Below are 18,843 nucleotides of genomic sequence, written 5' to 3' on the forward strand. Positions count from 1 at the left end.
GTGTACAACAAACACCGACACAATCCAGTTGCTGCACAACTTAGGATTCACAATAAACCTCACCAAGTCACATCTCCAACCCTCTCACACCCAACAGTATCTAGGTGGAACAATAGATACTTCCAAAGCCCTAGCATACCCTAATCCAGCCAGGATAGCCAGTATGCAAGCCTTGTAACAAAATTTCAACCGCAACATTCGCTACCAGCTCGAGTGTTTATGCAGTTAATGGAGATGATGGCCTCATGCATCTTAATTGTCCCTTACGCAAGACTCCAAATGCGTCCGTTACAAGAATGTCTAGCACAACAGTGGAACCAAGCTCAAGGTCCAAAAAAGAAATTCCTTTCTGTGCAGTGCAGCTTAAAGCATTAATATGACTTGTAAATAAACAGTCAGTTAAAAACAGGACTATTTTAAAACATCTTCTTTATTTTGTTGCAATTTTATTTTGCGGTACCAGTTTAGATCCCGGGATACCAGGGAGACCGGTTCGGCGGTGCGTCTGTCGTCTTGAGAGATGTTATAGATTACCTCAAATCAAGAAAGAGGTACGACCATCGTGGAAATCCTTAAAGAACTATGGATTGGGATTGACCTAACAAAAAGCAGGAACCACTATTATAAAGTTCCTCGAAGTCTATTTATTGACTCATATGGTCCTATACAAAATACAAAATCCGCTGACTATATAGCTGGGTTACAGGGGATTATCTATGATTACCTCAACTCGTGGATCTAAGCTGGTACCGCAAAATAAAATTGCAACAAAATAAAGAAGATGTTTTAAAATAGTCCTGAGGAAGGTGTTCCAAACATCGAAGCACCGAAACGCGTCGACAAAACTGTTTTTAACTGACTGTTTATTTATGTATCAAAAATTATGTACTGTGATTTATGAATACATGTATATTGTTGCTTTAGAAGAACTGGACAAAATTATATTTTTATGTGTGATAAAGTGTTTATATTAAGTTCATTGATGAAACTTTTTTAATAAAAACTATTTGGATACATCTTATGTTATGATTTGACTTATATGCAATGTATGATTAGCTGGGGATATAATTGATTTGAATAGGTGTCATTGTTTACAAGTCATATTAATGCTTTAAGCTGCACTACACAGAAAGGAATTTCTTTTTTGGTTACAACACTTCCCGGTCCTTTCTGGGTTTAGTAGGGAATACTCTCTCTTTTTTCTACCAAGCTCAAGGTCATCTTACAGATCTGGTGTTGGTAGACAGCCACACATATCTCTCTCTGCAATGGTGGAACACACACAAATTTTCCACGGGCGGCCGTTCTTGGACCCGGTTCTACAAATACTACTAAAAGCGGACGCATCGCTCACCTGCTGGGGAGCTCATCTCTTGAACCACACCATTCAAGGTATACGGACCCCTTCATAGACAAAGCTGTTCTCATCTGGACGGACAACATGACAGCTATGTACTGTATACAAAAACAGGGGGGACACATTCTCTGCACCTATCACGCCTAGCACAGAGCATTTGGGGATGGGCCATACCTCAAAAGATATTCTGCTTATCAGTGCATCTACCTGGGATACACAATCTAATTGCAGAAACGCTGCTGCCAGGCTGGTATGTAATATTCCTTACCGCCATTCCATTGCACCCCACCTGATCAAACTTCACTGGCTCCCTATCAGACTGCGCATCCATTTTAAAGCCTTAACTCTGGCTTTCAGAGCTCTCAACAACCGAGGCCCCATATACCTACGTCGCAGAATGAGGCTCTCACAAGTCCCACTAAACCTCAGATCTAACCATCTACGCCGCATGTTCTGCCCCCGCTATCGTCTTGCACGCACGGGAGGAAGGGCCCTTGCAGTTGCCACATCCAAACTCTGGAACCAACTGCCCACAGAGTTAAGATTTCTGACATCAGAATCCCTGTTCCGAAAAAAACTGAAAACCTGGTTATTTTCTCAAATTTAATCCTTAAAGCCTCCATTCTCTCCCCTTTGACTCTTCAGAGATAAGGTCCTCCGCGCCGGGACACCTCCGTTGGAGGTAGCTGCGCGCTTTATAAAACTCTAAATAAATAAATAAACTGCTCAAGCGTCAACAACAGCAGATTTACGAATGGGAACTTCATCCGCGGACACCTATATGTGTTGCAGTACTATCTTAATTAAAAACATTACACATGGACATCTTTCTGTTTCTAACTAATTCCATCACCCTTCATGGCAAAACAATCTAAGGATGGAGTCGATGCCCATGCGCACTACTAACCAGAGGAGGAGTTGCCTATCTCGTGACTACAAAGACTTCTACAATAACAAAGTGCAAACATCTGAGCCCAACACCAGATGGTGATCTATGCAAAAGTATGCGAATCGACAGCTCTACATGCGAAGAACAGATGCATACTGGTAAGTAGCATTTTCCTGATACCAGGTGCCGCCTTTGAAATGGGAGAAGCACCTAGAGGCAGATCTGTGAATTGCACTCTGCCCTGCCTGCCTAGCTCTGGCTCCAGACTAACTACAAGGGGTATGCAGCCTTTTGTGTGAAGGCAGGAGCAGCTACTGCATCCCATCCTGCCGATGATGGCCCTCCCACACACTCCTAAGCTCCCTATTGTGTGCGGCTGTCTAGGAGGAATACACAAAGTCCAACTGTCAACTGCACCCAGTCATGTGACCCGGAGACAAGTTGTAGGCCCAAATGGCTGAGGCAGGAAAATGCCAATTTTCTAAAAGTATTACATGCAACAAATGATCCTCAGGGATGTTGTGGGCCTACACTGCCAACGCAATGGAGATCGGTACGTATTGTATTGGTAAAGGGATCACTCAAAACAGTACACCTGAATGCAAACAAAATCCTACTTATTAAGAAAAAGAAATATACATATTGTATTTAAGCAGTCAACGCTACATAGTGGAATAAATCGGTAGGGGTTTAAGATAATGTAAGGATAGGTTTCTTTTCAATGGAATTGAATATGCTTTTCGGTCCTTTTCTTTCTCATCTATAAAACTCATGCTTTAACTCTTCTGGGCACCCTTTTGCACTCATTGAAGCAACCACTGTATAGAAATACTACATGTACATTGCTGTTTCTTAATACAGTTTGACTTTTTTTGCATTCAAGTGTACTGTTTTGTCTAATATACTGTATATGTACTCTTCCCTTTCCAAGACAATACTTACCCCTCTCTGTTAGATTGGCAGTTTGGGTGGTGTTGTATTTCTTCAGAATAGGTTTATTAATTAAGTTTGTCCACAATACTATACTCCAGCGTGCTGCCGTTCGTTCCTTTCTTTCCATGGCACCAAATGTGGATCATGTACTCCTTCTTGTCTCTCAGAGACGTGTACCTTATCATTTCTTTCAAAACTTATCAATACGAGTGGGTCTCCAGGTACTTGAGCTGGACATGGGGGAGTAAGGGCTAGTCTTACCAGACATGGAATTGTATTATATAGCGGTACAACGACAGCACGTTGCACAATCGTGTTCAAATGGCTCTAACGAAGAGAAGAGATACCTGTCCGGCATGAAGGGTGCAGGTAACCTGCCCTGCTGTCTTATGGTGGGGGCTCCGTTACATAAAGACTACCTGTAAATTGTGCGACAGATGGCACAGACATGAGAGTTAGCCATTTGACATGTACTGTTCCGGTCCTCATTCTCTACATAACTACCGTCATGGTGGTTGAAGCCATTTTTGCAGGTCAAACATCTCATGTCGATGACAACATGGATTGTAGACGTTTGCAGGGAACTGTATCTCGGGGAGAGGTGCATTACTTTTGTGGAGGCGCAGAAGGTGTTTGGAGTGGGCCCAGGTAAATTTTTACAATTTCCTCAAATTACTAAGACAGCCAGTATCATCTGGACTGGCTTTCCACAGACCCCAGCAACATCTCAAGCTGGAGGTGCTACTGGATGGGAGCTCTGCTCAAGGGCTGGTCTCCAAAACTATTTAGAGCGTAAAAGCTGGGTAGGCTTGGGACCCTGATGGTTGCTAGGCGGTGCAGCGACAGTGGCCTGGAGGAGCCCTTGACAGACAGTGACTAGACGAAGGCTTGCGCATTGGTGCGGGGAATCTCCTGCAACACGCGCTTTAAATAGGCACACTTCTATATTTTACACCAAGCTTACCTTTCGCCAAAAAGGCTGTGTGGCATATATAGAACTCGGTCTGGGGCTTGCTCCAGGTGTGCAGCCGCTGAGGCAGACCTCTTGCATATGGCCTGGGGGTGCACCGGGCTGAAGGTGTTCGAGGCATGTGGGCTGCTAAATTCATATCTTAGCATTAGATCGCCGCCTAGTGTTGGGTCCGGATGATCGCACATTGTTGTCCTGGAAGAGTCTTCGAAGTATCCTGAGATGGGTGGCTCCTCCCCTGGACTACAGTGCGCATGGGCATCGGCTCCATCCCCAGATTGTTTTTTTCCGCCATTGGGTTCGGATGTGGTCTCGACGTCTTTCTGTCGAAACCGAGTTAAACTTACTTTTAACGGCCAAAAGGCCTCGATTTTTTGCGTCGGTATTGTTTGCGCACGGTCTCGAGTCTTCCGTCTCTTGGAGCCGGAATAAGCGGAGTTTTCTTTCGCTTTCTGAACTTTGAGGCCTTCGCATCGCGACACGACTGCAAAACTTTTCGGACATGGAGCGGAGCCCGTTTAAGTACTGCCCGCTTTGTGGGTCCAAGTACCCACACATCGATCTACACCCCGTCTGTAACAAATGCCTTTCGCCTGACCACGACGACGGCAAGTGCAAGGCATGTGCACAGTTCCGCTCAAAGAAGACTCTCAAGCTTCGGCGCGCGGTGCGCATGGAAGCTAGACAAGCGGCCCCGGATCCGGAAAACATCTTCGGAGACCAAGAAGAAGAGGACCAGGGTCATCATCTTCAAATCTCCCCACCCGAGACGGAGGTCGAGGCGGATCCGGGAGACGACGACGGAGTCGTGGGTCAAGGCCTTGAATACGTCGACGAGGTAGGAGACGACGATGAGATTTATGGGGCCGCGGCGGATAGCTCGGGGGACGAGCTCTGCCCCGAAGGTTTCGAGGATACCGACCGGGTCACGGGATCGCCTGTTGGCCTTACCCAAGACCCGTTGCCGCAAGCCACGGCCCCGCCTTCTGGCCCGGCCACGGACTTACTTGCCGAGCAGACTGTTTCGAAACCGAAACCGATACCATCGGGATCGACAACACCTAAGATGGCCGACCCGAAAACGAAACCGAAACTTAAGGACTCGAGTGTCCCTAAGATGGCTGCCGTACAGGCGAAAACGACTGTGCCCGCTACTCCATCGACTCCGTCGACCTCCGGTCCGCAGAAGTCGAAAAAGTCCGTCGATTCCGCCCCAGCAAAATCGAAATCGGCGCCAGAGGAGGGGTCCTCGAAGAAAGATGGTCGGCACGGATCGACAGCTGCGCCGCCGTCCAAGCACGCCAAAGCCAGCTCCAAAGAGGCTACGCAGGCGCACGGATCGAAGACTGGCACGTCGGGATCGGTGACGACGGGATCCGCGCCCAAAGCGCACAAGGCCCACAAAGATGTCGGATCCGAGGGACAGATCAGAACATCCTCGACGGCGCCAAAACAAACTGTGAGTGAGACGTCCCCCATCGCCGAATCACTACAGCGAATCAGGGAGAAGGCCTCTGCTCCGTCGGCTCCGATACCGTCGCCGCAGCCGCAAAAGGACAATCCAGCACAAACTTCTGGAAAACTTCTCTTTATTTTGCCGCCGAAGGAGGCGCCGAAAGCCTTTTCCACCAAATCGGCGCCGAAACAGGTGATTTCTTCACCGGCTGGCCCTCTTCCACGTCGAGTACTCGAATCTGAGGATGATTCGGAGCGTTTCATCGACGCTGACACAGGAAAACTGACCCTCTATAAGAGGAAGATCACTTCGGAGTCAGTGGACTCATATGTCATTCCACTGAAGAAGAAGAGGGTGCCCCTGGATGCTTCAGGCCTCATGGAACCACTCCAGCCTCCTCCGAGACGGAGCCCTACTCCCTCACCAGAACACTCTGCGGGTGAGGGGTATGATGAGGACGAGCAATACAATTTCCCTATCAATGAACCTGATGCACAACAGGATTCCTATGATGACACTGGTGACCAAGGCACCCAAAGTGTGGGGCAGGACCCGCAGCTCTTTAATGCACGTGCATCCCCGACTGAGGATTCAGCAGGCTTTCATGCACTACTCGAAAGGGCAGCAGCCAATCATGATGTGGACATGCATGCTGACCCGGTTGAGGAAGACTTCCTTTTCGACACATTTTCAGTCTCTGAAAGGACAGTAAAGACTCTGCCTATGCTTAAAGGAGTCCTCAAGCATGCTGGGGACATATTTAAGGAGCCTACAAGAGCAAGAGTGGTCAATCCATGTATTGAAAAAAAGTACAGGCCAGCACCTGCAGACCCCGCATACATTCGGGGACAGTTGCCACTGGACTCTCTTGTGGTCGCCAATGCCAGGAAACGTGCCAACTCCCAAACCACGGGTGAAGCTCCTCCCCCGGATAAGGAGTCTAAAGTGCTAGAGGCAGGGGGCAAAAGAGTAGCTGCACAGGCATCAAACTTTTGGCGCATTGCTAATACACAAGCACTCTTAGCGCGTTACGATAGGGCGCACTACGACACCCTAGAACAGATTATACAACACCTGCCTCCACAGTTCCAAGAAGGCACTAAACTGCTTATTGAGGAAGGGAAGCTGATCTCAAACGCAGTCATCAAGTGTGCACTTGACGCAGCAGACACAGCTGCTAGAGCTATCAACACTAGCGTCATGCTGAGACGACAGGCGTGGCTACGCATCTCAGGGTTTAAACAGGATATTCAGACGACAATTCTTAATCAGCCAGTCAATCCTGATAGTCTGTTTGGTCCAGATGTTGACACCACCCTAGAGAAAATAAAAAAGGACACAGACTGCTAAGTCCATGGGGGCCCTGCAGTCACAACAGTTTCGTGGCAGCAATTTTCGTCGCTCAGGTGCACGTGGAGTCACCAGAGGACAAATGGGTCAACAATCTCAGTTCACTAAAGGGGGAGCACAATCCTCGTTCACGAAACAGAACAAGGGAGGTTACAGAAACAACAGCAACAGAGGTCGCGGCAGAGGAAACAACAGCTCCCGCTCCTCTACCCCAACCAAACAGTGACTCTCTGTCACTGCCCCCCGACCACCTTACACCCGTCGGGGGGAGACTGCAGCAGTTCCTGCCCGTCTGGAGAAACATCACCACAGACAGGTGGGTGCGACAACTAATCCAGTATGGTTATTGCCTAGAGTTGAAATCCACTCCACCCGACATCCCGCCAAGGCAAAGGCCTATGTCCGCAGAGCACTTGCTCTTATTGCAGCAGGAAGTAGTGGTGATGCTGCAAAAAGGCGCAATCGAGCTCGTGCCGGTGGGAGAGGAAGGCACAGGGGTGTATTCCCTGTACTTCCTTATTCCGAAGAAGGACAGATCTCTCAGACCCATTCTGGATCTACGTCCTCTCAACCTGTATATACTATCAGAACATTTCCACATGCTTACACTCCAACAGATTCTTCCCTTGCTAAACCAAGGGGACTTCTTAGCAACCTTAGATCTCAAGGATGCTTATTTCCACATTCCACTACACCCGTCCCACAGGAAATACCTCAGGTTCACTATTCAAGGCAAGCATTACCAGTTCAAGGTCCTACCCTTCGGAGTCACCACAGCCCCAAGGGTGTTTACCAAGTGTCTGGCGACAGTAGCAGCGCACCTCAGGAGGCACAACATCCATGTCTACCCCTACCTGGACGACTGGCTCGTGCAAGCCAAGTGCGCCGCGGACATGTCGACTACAATTCACCTTCTTCACAATCTGGGTTTCTCGCTGAACTACCCAAAGTCGCATCTACAACCAGCACATGTCAGGCAGTTCCTAGGTGCGACGATCAACACCCTGACGGCCATGGCTCAGCCAAACCAAGTCAGGATAGACAGCATGCAGTCTCTGATCCAAAAGTTCAGACCACAACACTCGCTTCCAGCGAGAGTGTTCATGCAGTTGATAGGCATGATGGCTTCCTGCATCTTCATAGTCCCTCACGCACGGTTACATATGCGCCCGCTCCAGGAGTGCTTAGCGAATCAGTGGACACAGGCTCGAGGGCAATTGACAGACCTAGTGTTGGTTACCAGTCGGGCATACGACTCTCTGCATTGGTGGACTCCACACAACCTTTGCAAGGGCCGACTGTTCCAAGAGCCTGTGCCGCAGATTACCCTGACAACGGACGCATCTCTCCAGGGATGGGGAGCTCATCTGCTCAATTACACAGTGCAGGGACTATGGACGACGCAGCAACAGAAGATGCACATCAACTATCTGGAACTGATGGCAATCTTCATGGCGATCAAGTCCTTCATTGTACATCTGTGCAACAAGGTCGTGTTAGTCCGGACGGACAACATGACTGCGATGTACTACATTCAGAAACAGGGAGGCACCCACTCGCCACAGCTGTCTCATCTGGCTCAGAGCATGTGGAAGTGGGCCATTCAGAGGAACATTTTCCTCATGGCGGAACACCTCCCAGGGAAGGACAACCAGATGGCGGATCTGCTCAGCAGGTACAGCCATCAAATGCACGAGTGGGAGATACACCCATCTGTCCTCCACCCGTACTTCCAGCAGTGGGGTCATCCGGAGATAGACCTGTTTGCCACAAAAGAAAACGCAAAATGCCCACACTTTGCCGCCAGGTTCCCTCACCCACAGTCGCAGGGGAATGCGATATGGATGAACTGGTCAGGCAAATTTGTGTACGCTTTTCCGCCAGCCCCTCTAACACCGCTGGTCGCAAGAAAGCTAAGGCAGCACGCGATGACTCTCATCCTAGTTGCTCCAACGTGGGCGCGCCAGGCTTGGTACACCACGTTCCTCGAACTCTCAGTAGTGCCGCATCAAAGACTGCGCCTCACGCCCAGTCTTTTGACGCAGAACCATGGAGAAATTCAGCATCCAGATCCGCAACAGCTCAACCTGGCGATCTGGCTCCTGAAGTCCTAGAGTTTGGATACCTTAACCTACCTCCGGAATGCATGAACATCATCAAGGAGGCAAGGAAGCCCACTACCAGAGCATGCTATGCTGCAAAATGGAAGCGTTTTGTCATTTACTGTACAGCCAATGACATCAACCCGCTAGATGCATCTATTCCCAACATCATTTGCTATCTGTTGCATCTTTACAAGTGCAATCTAGCGTACACTTCCATTCGGATACATCTATCCGCCATAGCGGCTTATCTTCAGAACAGGCAGCATCTCTCTGTCTTCAGAGTGCCTGCCATTAAAGCCTTCCTTGAGGGTCTGAAACGAGTCATTCCCCCAAGAACACCGCCAGCTCCGGTGTGGAACCTCAATGTCGTTCTCACCAGACTGATGGGACCACCATTTGAGCCACTACACTTGTGTGAACTCCAGTTCCTTACGTGGAAAGTAGCTTTCCTAGTAGCTATTACGTCTCTCAGGCGTGTCAGTGAGCTGCAAGCGCTCACAATCCAAGAGCCATTCATTCAGATTCATCCAAATAGGGTAGTGCTACGCACTAACCCCAAATTCCTTCCCAAGGTGGTGTCACAGTTTCATCTCAACCAAACTATTGACTTACCAGCATTCTTTCAAAACCCGCAAACGGTGGCAGAAAGAATGCTCCACACCTTAGATGTACGGAGGGCGTTGATGTACTACATAGACAGAACACAACCCTTTAGAAAGACAAAACAACTTTTTGTTGCCTTCGCACCACAACACAAAGGCAACCCTATTTCCAAAGCAGGGATAGCCAGATGGATTGTTAAGTGCATCCAGATATGTTATCAAAAGGCCAAGCGCACTTTAACAATACCCCCAAGGGCGCACTCCACACGCAAAATGGGGGCATCCATGGCTTTCCTAGGGAACATTCCTTTGGAGGATATTTGCAGAGCAGCCACGTGGGTTACACCACATACCTTTACAAAACACTACTGTGTTGATGTACATTCCAAGCAGCAAGCTGCTGTAGGACAGGCTGTTCTAAAAACACTTTTTCAGGTTTCTGCAGCTGGCACGGGCAACCGCCGCTGATGGAGGGACTGCTATGTATTCTATGCTAAGATATGAATTTAGCAGCCCACATGCCTCGAACTGAATATGCTACTTACCAGTATGCATCTGTTCTTGGCATGTAGGGCTGCTAACATTCATATCGCCCGCCCTCCTCCCCGGTGCCTGTCGCAGCTGCAGATATACTATTGTATTTATTCATTAGCATGGACATCCTTTACACTTTTCACTCCATCTTCTGCCACAATGGCGAAAAACAATCTGGGGATGGAGCCGATGCCCATGCGCACTGTAGTCCAGGGGAGGAGCCACCCATCTCAGGATACTTCGAAGACTCTTCCAGGACAACAATGTGCGATCATCCGGACCCAACACTAGGCGGCGATCTAATGCTAAGATATGAATGTTAGCAGCCCTACATGCCAAGAACAGATGCATACTGGTAAGTAGCATATTCAATATTGTGACATGGTTAAACGCAGACTCCGAGAGGTGACGGACATAGATATAGATTTTACGGTCTGCCACTGTTTGTTACTCTTAATACTGAGCCCAAGTGGTAGTAAGGTGTATTACAAACTTGCTTTGCTGGGTCATGTGCTGGCCAACTGAAGAATTGCCATCAGATGGATATTCCTTATGGGGCCAACATGTGAGCAGTGGTTAGGGAGATAGGCAAGAGGGCTCTGGCAGAAGAATGTCGGATGTGTGAGGCCCGGACGTATAATAAGTTGGAGGACTGTTTTGAGTGGGCAGGAGTGTTGCAAGAATTGATGGCTCCAGTCACGGAGGCATGCTCTGATATGACTCTGATTATAGTTCGAATGATTAGCAGGCCCTTAGGTCCTTTTTCCCTGAATAACCATTGATGGGTACTGATATCTGTTGGGAACCCAATGTGGGGGTGGTATGGGATTGGTAGGTGTGCATGTGTCAGATTTGGATACTGTATTAAATGTTGATCTGTCTGATGTTTTGTACTTCTTTACTACTTTGCAAAGCTTGGCAACACAGATATTTCAGTGTGAAAGTGAATGTCTTCGCTACAAATGACAGGATTTGAGCCATGTCTCGACTGACACTCTGAGGCACTCACCTTTATTTAAAACTTTTTTTTTCTGTATGTATGGGGTGTGTCACCTCTCAAAAAAACAGGTTTTGAGCCCTGTAAGGATTTTTGCAGACACACTTCAGTGACAGATTTTCACCAAATCTGTCTGTGGTGCCTGGGGTTGATCCACGACCCAAAGGCCTGCAGTGATTGCTCAAGTTTGAACTCGAAGGCAATACTAGACCTCAGTGGAAAACTCTACACTACCAAGCACCAGAAGACTGCGAGAAGACCACTCCATGTTAAAAGTTCGATCCAGGTCTCTTCCAGATCCAGAAGTCCCAGCAGTCCTTCCAGACATTGGTCTTATTCTCAATCAGTCAGTAAGGAAAAAAAAACCAAAAAAACCACACAAGAAATCTTAGTGGAACTCGGCCCCTTCCTGCCACTCACACAAGAAGTCGCAAGGGTAACGCCATACATCTTAATCTCGCTTCCGAAATCGTTCAGCATCACAGCTGATCCTACAACTTGTTCTGGCGCAACCCTAGTTTCCAGGGCTGTTTGCCACTCTGGAGCAGATTGAAGAGTTTCGCAAACCCATGCTCCGACTCTTTGGATCCTTACTGACTCCCTCTGGTGCACGTGTGGGCCTCACCTGGATTACCACAGGCAGGTTTGCCCTCGGAGCCAGCTGAGCCCATACTGAGGCTGCCTCTGACTCCATTCTCAACTCCACCTCTGTTGTCATGGTCCACAGCAGTTCCCAGTGTATTGATGCTGAATCCGTTGATGCTGGAAGACTTGATCCCCATTGTCCACTCGGACATCGAGTCCGGGACAGATCCACCTCGATCGTTGTACCAGCCACAGTTGAGGCTCCTGTTCCTCCACTTCCTCTGCCTCCACAATGCCATCCATCATGTGTTGCGATACCAAAGGGGATGATGGACGGAACGTTTGAGCAAATCAAACACTCACCCCCAGTCAACTGATCAGGGTTGAATCCATCATGTGTTGCTGCAGTATTTTTCGACCTAACTGGAATGGGGATGTCCAGACGTGGGTCCCTTGCTCGCTGTGCCACTGGATTCTAGCTAGTCTGGCTGATGAGGGGTAATACCCTGAAACTGGTCCCATGATGCTTGTTTCTGGTCTAGGGAGGACCCGGCTCGGCAGTTCCGGCTGGACTGTTCCATAAGGCGTAGGGTCAAGACTGATTTACATAAAGATTACTATGCAGGTGATGAGATTAACCACCCTTATCATGATGAAAATTGGTCTGACAATCTGCAGGAGGCTAGTGGCCTTGATACCGCCCCTGAGTCTGATCTCCTCTCACCTCCTGACCCTGCCACTGAGGAGAGCGCTTCTTACTCCATGGTTATACATAAGTCTTTAATCTCCAGCCCCATTTCATGGAGGTCAAATCAAAGTATTTAGGGAGGTTTTTCAATCAGGGCACACACCTACTGAGCCACTCTTAACATTTAATGAGGTAATTACAAATCTTTGTTGGGCGCATGAGCCAAACCTTGCTTTTGCCCTGGTCAACTGCCAAATTGCACGACACTACATCCCTGCCCCGGGCGACCCTGTGTTTTTATCTTGACATGCCTGACCAGAAAGCTAGGTGATGCAGATGTCTGTGAGCAAGATGAATCCTAACACTTTCCAGAAAGAGCTGGTGAAAACCACTAAAACACGCAATTTAGTAGGTTTGCACAGACACAAAATGGCATTCCAACCCTGAAACTATTGTTTAACGCTACCTCCAGCCCCAGTATGTAGATCTACAGAAAGGTGGTAAAATAAGGAAATTGCTAGAATCGAACTGTACTAGAGTATGAGCCCTGGCATAATCAGAAAGGCTAATATCAGAGCTTTTATATAATGAGTAATGAGATTGCTGCCATAATTTGTCGCAGCATTACGTGGACAAGGGGATTTTTATACAGGACAAGTAGATTTACGAAGCAACCTGACCCATTGACAAGTAGATATTTTTATAAAATTCTACACCCCTAGCTCTGAGAGATACGCTGATATTATGAAGAGCACTAGTGTAGTTGGCTTTTATCCCGTGTGTGTGTGTGTGTGTAAGTGATCTTTGTTTCCATGTATTGCAGTTCTCAGGTTGGAACAATCCTGGTGCAGAATTATATGAAGGTTCCGGAAAGCGTGAACAATACTCTGCCTTTCAGCTGGAGGATCAAAGACTATTTGGAGGAGCTCTATTCCCAGGCTCAGTTCATCACAGTTGGAGAAGGTAAATGATAATGATTTCCAACATATTTTATTTTAAATATTAAAATAAATTGCCCCTAAAAACTTGAATCTGCTTTACCAAAGGAACAGGTAGAGCTCAGGATTCAATACTGAAAACCTCTTGACACAGAGTATGTACAGTATTGTCATGAAGAATAACAGCATCTCTTAGAAAAAGAAATGATATGCCAAAGGCACCAGAAGTGCAAGTCTATGTCATAAACAAAGAAACAAGCTTGAGGACATGGTAACACACACATACATCTCCCCCCCCTCCCCACACACATGCCTAATACACTTTAGAAGAAATAGAGCAAGCTTCCCTCTTAGAAAAGTTACCCCACTGCCATTATCAATCCAAGCTTCTCTAATCCAAAAAATAACAATATCAGCATTGGAAACTTAAGTCACACAAGGCAGTTATAGTGCAGGTAGCAGCAATGCAACCCCCAGATATAGTTTTTTGCGATGCAGCCTTCCATCATGGAACATGATATTGTATGGTTAGTAGCAGGCAAGGTCTTCTTCACACAAAACGGCATGAAACAATCCGCAGCAGTCCAGGCTTCCCTGATATGCCAGAACTAGGTGTAATAGTGCAGCAGCAATGCAAATATCCAACAGACACACACAATGTGTACATGACAAAAACATAAGCAAACTGCCAATCAAATGTGCTAAATGAGATTACAGTGGGCATTAAATTATGTCAGCATGATTCCTTTGTACAAAATCTATCATTTACGCACTAGATGGATTCTGTAGCGCTCACCCTATTTTACAATAGTGCTTGCATATTTTTTAGCATTAATTTAAAGTAATATTTTTATGATTTTTATGTTTTTATACCCAATGAGTTCTTGGAGGAGGTGAATGGGAGCAGAACACGCTCTTAAAGCCTAGTCTGTTGACTAAGATAGTATTTCTATGCATTTGTGTGTGGGGGGGGGCTGGGGAGCCCATATTTGGACAGAGAAAACATGGTTGACTGTCAGATTGATTCTAGTGAAAATGAATCATTCAGTACCCATCCTTCTACATCTAGCAGGCACAGAGAAGTTTGTGGATATCTTCATCCAAACTCCGTTGGGGCAATTTATTTCAAGACTGAACGAAAGTGACAATGAAGAGCTGTTCCTGCGCTATGTTCGAGATTTTCTCCTGCTGAGCATGAGTATTTCCTCTCTTGATGAGTTACAGGTAGTTATGTAAAAGTATTTATATGTTCATCCACGCATGAAGCACCTCTTCCAAGTGCGAGAAGTAAAGCTATGCTTAGGCAGCTCCGGTTTTAGGCTATGCAAGTGGGTCAGACAAGACACACTGTCTGTTTGCACATGTCAAAGTAAATGTGGGTGAGATTGATCTACATTGTAGGAGAGGATTGAAGCTGCTCTAATTGCTAGAAGCAGTGTAACTATTACAGTGTCTGTGTGTGGGTTGCATTTTTGAGTAGCCATCTTTTGAGTTTCCAAAATGGCATACATTTATTGGCTTATAACAATCGATTAATATTAATGTGTTAGTCCTGACGAGAGATCTTCTCAAACATGGGCACAAACAATTTGTGGGGAGTGTTAAGTGGGTTTAAGTTTTTGATGCATTTTGGTACGTCTCGAGAAGTTTTTATGCAAACAGTTACACAGATCAGTAACTATGTCTTCACTCACATATTGTTTACATTCTCTGTACCCTTCAGTATCTGCAGATGGCCTTGTTATCCTGCATTGATGAAATGAAAAGATTGTGTGCAGTAAAGGAGAATTTGGTGAATTGCCTACCATGGGTCCACATTGCCTACCACCAGTTCATGCACAGACTGCATAACTTCTCCCGCATCCTAGCAGTGAATCCGCAAGTTGTTGAGTCTCTAACTATGAGAATTGAGGAAGTGGAAGCAGGATCAAGTCATCGGATGGTAAGGCATTTTCAGCATGACGACTTCTATGTGCAACACAGCTGGGTTTAGCTGCTTTACAGCTAAACCTCTGTTAAAGTTACCAGATTGAAAGCTGCCACTGCTGGCCTTCACATCATAACTAAATATATGAGATATTGTAGTAAGCACGTTGGCTGTACCAGATAAAAAGCCATCAAGCAGAGCTGTAATAAGACCTTAAACATTGGCATTAATATTCTCATTATTTGGCTTTCACTGATTATCCAAATATATTTATATCTTGCTAGACAAATGTTCTCACACATCCCAGTGTTTCATATCATATAGTACAGTGGGTTAACCTTTTGACTTGTGTGGACCCCAACTTAATTATTACTGAAACCCGGGGACCCCCACTGAATCATTATAGGAATCCAAGGACCTCCTCTAAGTCAACAGTGGAAGCCGGAGACCCCTGCATAAGCATTTTTGATGATTTGGCCCACAAAACAATACTCAAAATATACAGAAACAAACATTTATCAAACAAATACATAAATGATTAAATCTTTTATTGAATTCACAAACAAATATAAACAAACACTTAGGGCTTCAATGGGAAGGTTGTAGCTTTTGTAAATTCAATGTAGGCCACTTATCGTCCAAGTAGAAAAACAACAAGAGACCCTGAACCTCAAGCAAGGATAAGGGGAACAACCCACCAGGGAGTTCAATCACAGAAAAAACATGAGAGGGAAGTTCCCATAACTCTAGAGGACTAAGCGTTCAAAATCATTTTGACAATTTGCCCACAGAAAACTAATACGGTATCAAATCATTTTTATTTAATATTTATGTGTTAATCACTAGAAAAGCATTCATAAACGTTTTTTTTCTTTTTCTTCAAATAGAATTTTTTCCAACATCCATAGAATACATAGCAAAATTAGCCCAGCACAGAAGGAGAAGAAACATTATATACAAAAAAAACACTCATACTTCCAGGCATACATACATACAGCCATCATCATATATCTCAAAACAGAACACTGTGAACACATTTAGAACCACAAAACATGAGAAAACGCCGACGCGCGTTTCGGAAACAGTGCCAGTATACAGTATTCCTTCATCAGGGCGCAGTAGAAGGTAGATTATATTCTCATTTCAATTTTGCTGGGCAATAAACTGCAGGGTGTAGCGTTTAAGTTTCAGAAGAAGCAAGTCTAAATCCAGGTACAACCAGTCGATAGCAAAAAGTCCCCGAAAGGGATCACAAGAGGTGTTACCATCCGTGCTTGCAGGATTTTCGAGCAGGTTGAAATAATTCCCGTCTGTTGTTAAAACATAAACAAGGATTGCAGATGGGTAAATGGAGCAGAGTAAATAATCCTCTATTTTAGCACGCTTGTTGCAAACTGTCGGGGAAGGAAAAATATCCAAACTAATATGGGTGGGCTGATGTAAACAAATAAGAAAAACTCCTGCTCAGGTACGCTATTTGCAAACTGTCAGGAGGAAGAAAAAAAAATGTTCTCAGCTGATATGTATGGGTTGATATGGAAAGATAAGGAATCTCCTACTCAGGCGCGCTATTAGCGAGTTGTCGAGCGGGATAGCAAAATGATGTGCTGCCTTCTTCTTCCGGGAGAACGACTTATCGTCCAAACCATATTCTGTTTGATGCACTTGAATTGTTACTACGGATCTGAGGAATTAACTTATTTTTTACCCTCCAATTTTAAAGTCCTTAACAACTACAGAATGTTTTACATTTTTTAACTTTTACATTTTGTTTTTATGCTTATATACGTTTTATTAATTAATAAGTGTTCGAGGCATGTGTGTTGTAGATACACAGACTTTGCATAAGTCTGCCATCTACTGTTGGGCTTGGTCGATTATAAGTTGTTTTTGTTCCAAAAAGTTTTCTTCGAGTCATGAGGCTGTGTGACTCCACTTGGGAATACTGTGCATGGTCATCAACGCCATCTTCAGATTGTTTTTTTCCACCGACTGGTTAAGATGTAGTATTTTGCGCTCCGGTTCAAGTCTCCTTCAGTCCGTCTTCGGTCAGATATATATATATATATATATATATATATATATATATATATATATATATATATATATATATATATATCTCAACGGTATTGTTTAGATTGGTATAATCTACATCTCATACTAGATTTCGTAGCAGGTTTTCGACTCTCTCTTTGGCCTATGGGCCACGCCCGGCTGGCAACATTTCTCTATTTCGAATGAGATCGAGAATGACTTGCTAATGGAATGCACTCTGTTCCGTTTCTGTCCGAAGTGCCACTCCAAATACCCTCACACTGACTAACATCTCATTTGCAACTTATGTCTCTCGCCCAAACATAGGGACTACACCTGTGAGGCCGGTAAGTCTTCACAGTCTAAAAAGACTCTTTGAGATTGAAGGGCTAGATTTCAAGAGCGGCAGTTCAAGCAAATGAACAATGTCCCCAACATCTTCGGTTGACAAGAGGAGGAGGACGAGGCTTCAGCGGCACTAGAAGAATCCCTTTCCATACATGACTCCGATTCCAAGTCTCAAACAGAAGAGGACTCGGACACTCTTCAGTCAGTCCAAAAACAACATACAGTGAGTACTTTTCATCCTGCTTCAAAATCCTAATCCTCAGCCATCACTGAGAAAACTGCTCACAGGCCGCCAAAGGCACACAAGCCATGGCGTGCACCGAAACATTATTCTGAACCATCACCCTCCGGCTAGTCTTCGAAAGTGCAGCCTACAGCAGGAGCCTCCCTGTCCCTTCCATTCAAGACCAAAACATTTCACTCTTTTGTCGTGCTACCGAAAAAAAGACTTGTTGTTTCAGAACCGAACCTTCCTCCAACAAAGACAAAACTTTCTCCACCGGAATGCATTGTTGTTGGTCTAAAACCTCCCCCGGACCAATCTTCAAGCAATTTCACCAAAAGCTCAATCTGAAACAAAAAACGCTTCATAATTAGCCTGTAACAAAGACAGTTATGGTACAGCCACCAAATCAGAAAACTCATAAGAAGCAGTTGAGTTTTGAGGAGGCTTTGGACATTCCTATTCAAACCATAAAGAAGAAAGGTTTAAAAAGCTACAACTAGTTCATTGCACATTCCCATTCAGTCTTCACCTGCACCACAATCAACACCTCCACCACCCACCCCACCACCTCCCTCACCACATTTGTCTGAGGCTTTTAATGTCTCCTCAGTCAACAATAGATGAGAATTGCAATTCTCATATTAACACGACTAGAGAATCTGGATTTCATTAAAGACACGGAGGCTGACATTATGCATTATTTCTTTAATGCAGTTCAAGCAGCCGCTTACATCAAATGAAATGAAAATTATATTTATATAGCGCATAGACTACCCTGAGGCCTCGCAGCGCTGGTGTCTGAATCAGAGAAGAACGGGTTTGCGTGCTAGCAAGATGTTTCGAACAAATGGGTTTTTAGAAGCTTTCTGAATGCCAACAGGTTGTTGTTCTTTCTGAGGGCAAG

General features: G+C 45.7%; 1 protein-coding gene across 2 annotated transcripts in view; it reads left to right on the forward strand.

The window, feature by feature from the left end:
- RNF213 (ring finger protein 213) overlaps positions 1-18,843 on the forward strand; it is a 2,973,532-nt gene that overhangs the window by 2,056,810 nt on the left and 897,879 nt on the right. The window contains exons 36-38 of one of the 2 annotated variants that reach the window (XM_078654076.1): positions 13,290-13,429; positions 14,474-14,628; positions 15,128-15,346. In XM_078654076.1, coding sequence (XP_078510202.1) covers positions 13,290-13,429; positions 14,474-14,628; positions 15,128-15,346 — 514 coding nt within the window. The remainder of the gene's footprint in view (positions 1-13,289; positions 13,430-14,473; positions 14,629-15,127; positions 15,347-18,843) is intronic. The other variant, XM_078654077.1, reaches the window with a different exon arrangement.

This window comes from Lissotriton helveticus, chromosome 7 (genome assembly GCF_964261635.1).
Source record: "Lissotriton helveticus chromosome 7, aLisHel1.1, whole genome shotgun sequence".
NCBI lineage: Eukaryota > Metazoa > Chordata > Amphibia > Caudata > Salamandridae > Lissotriton > Lissotriton helveticus.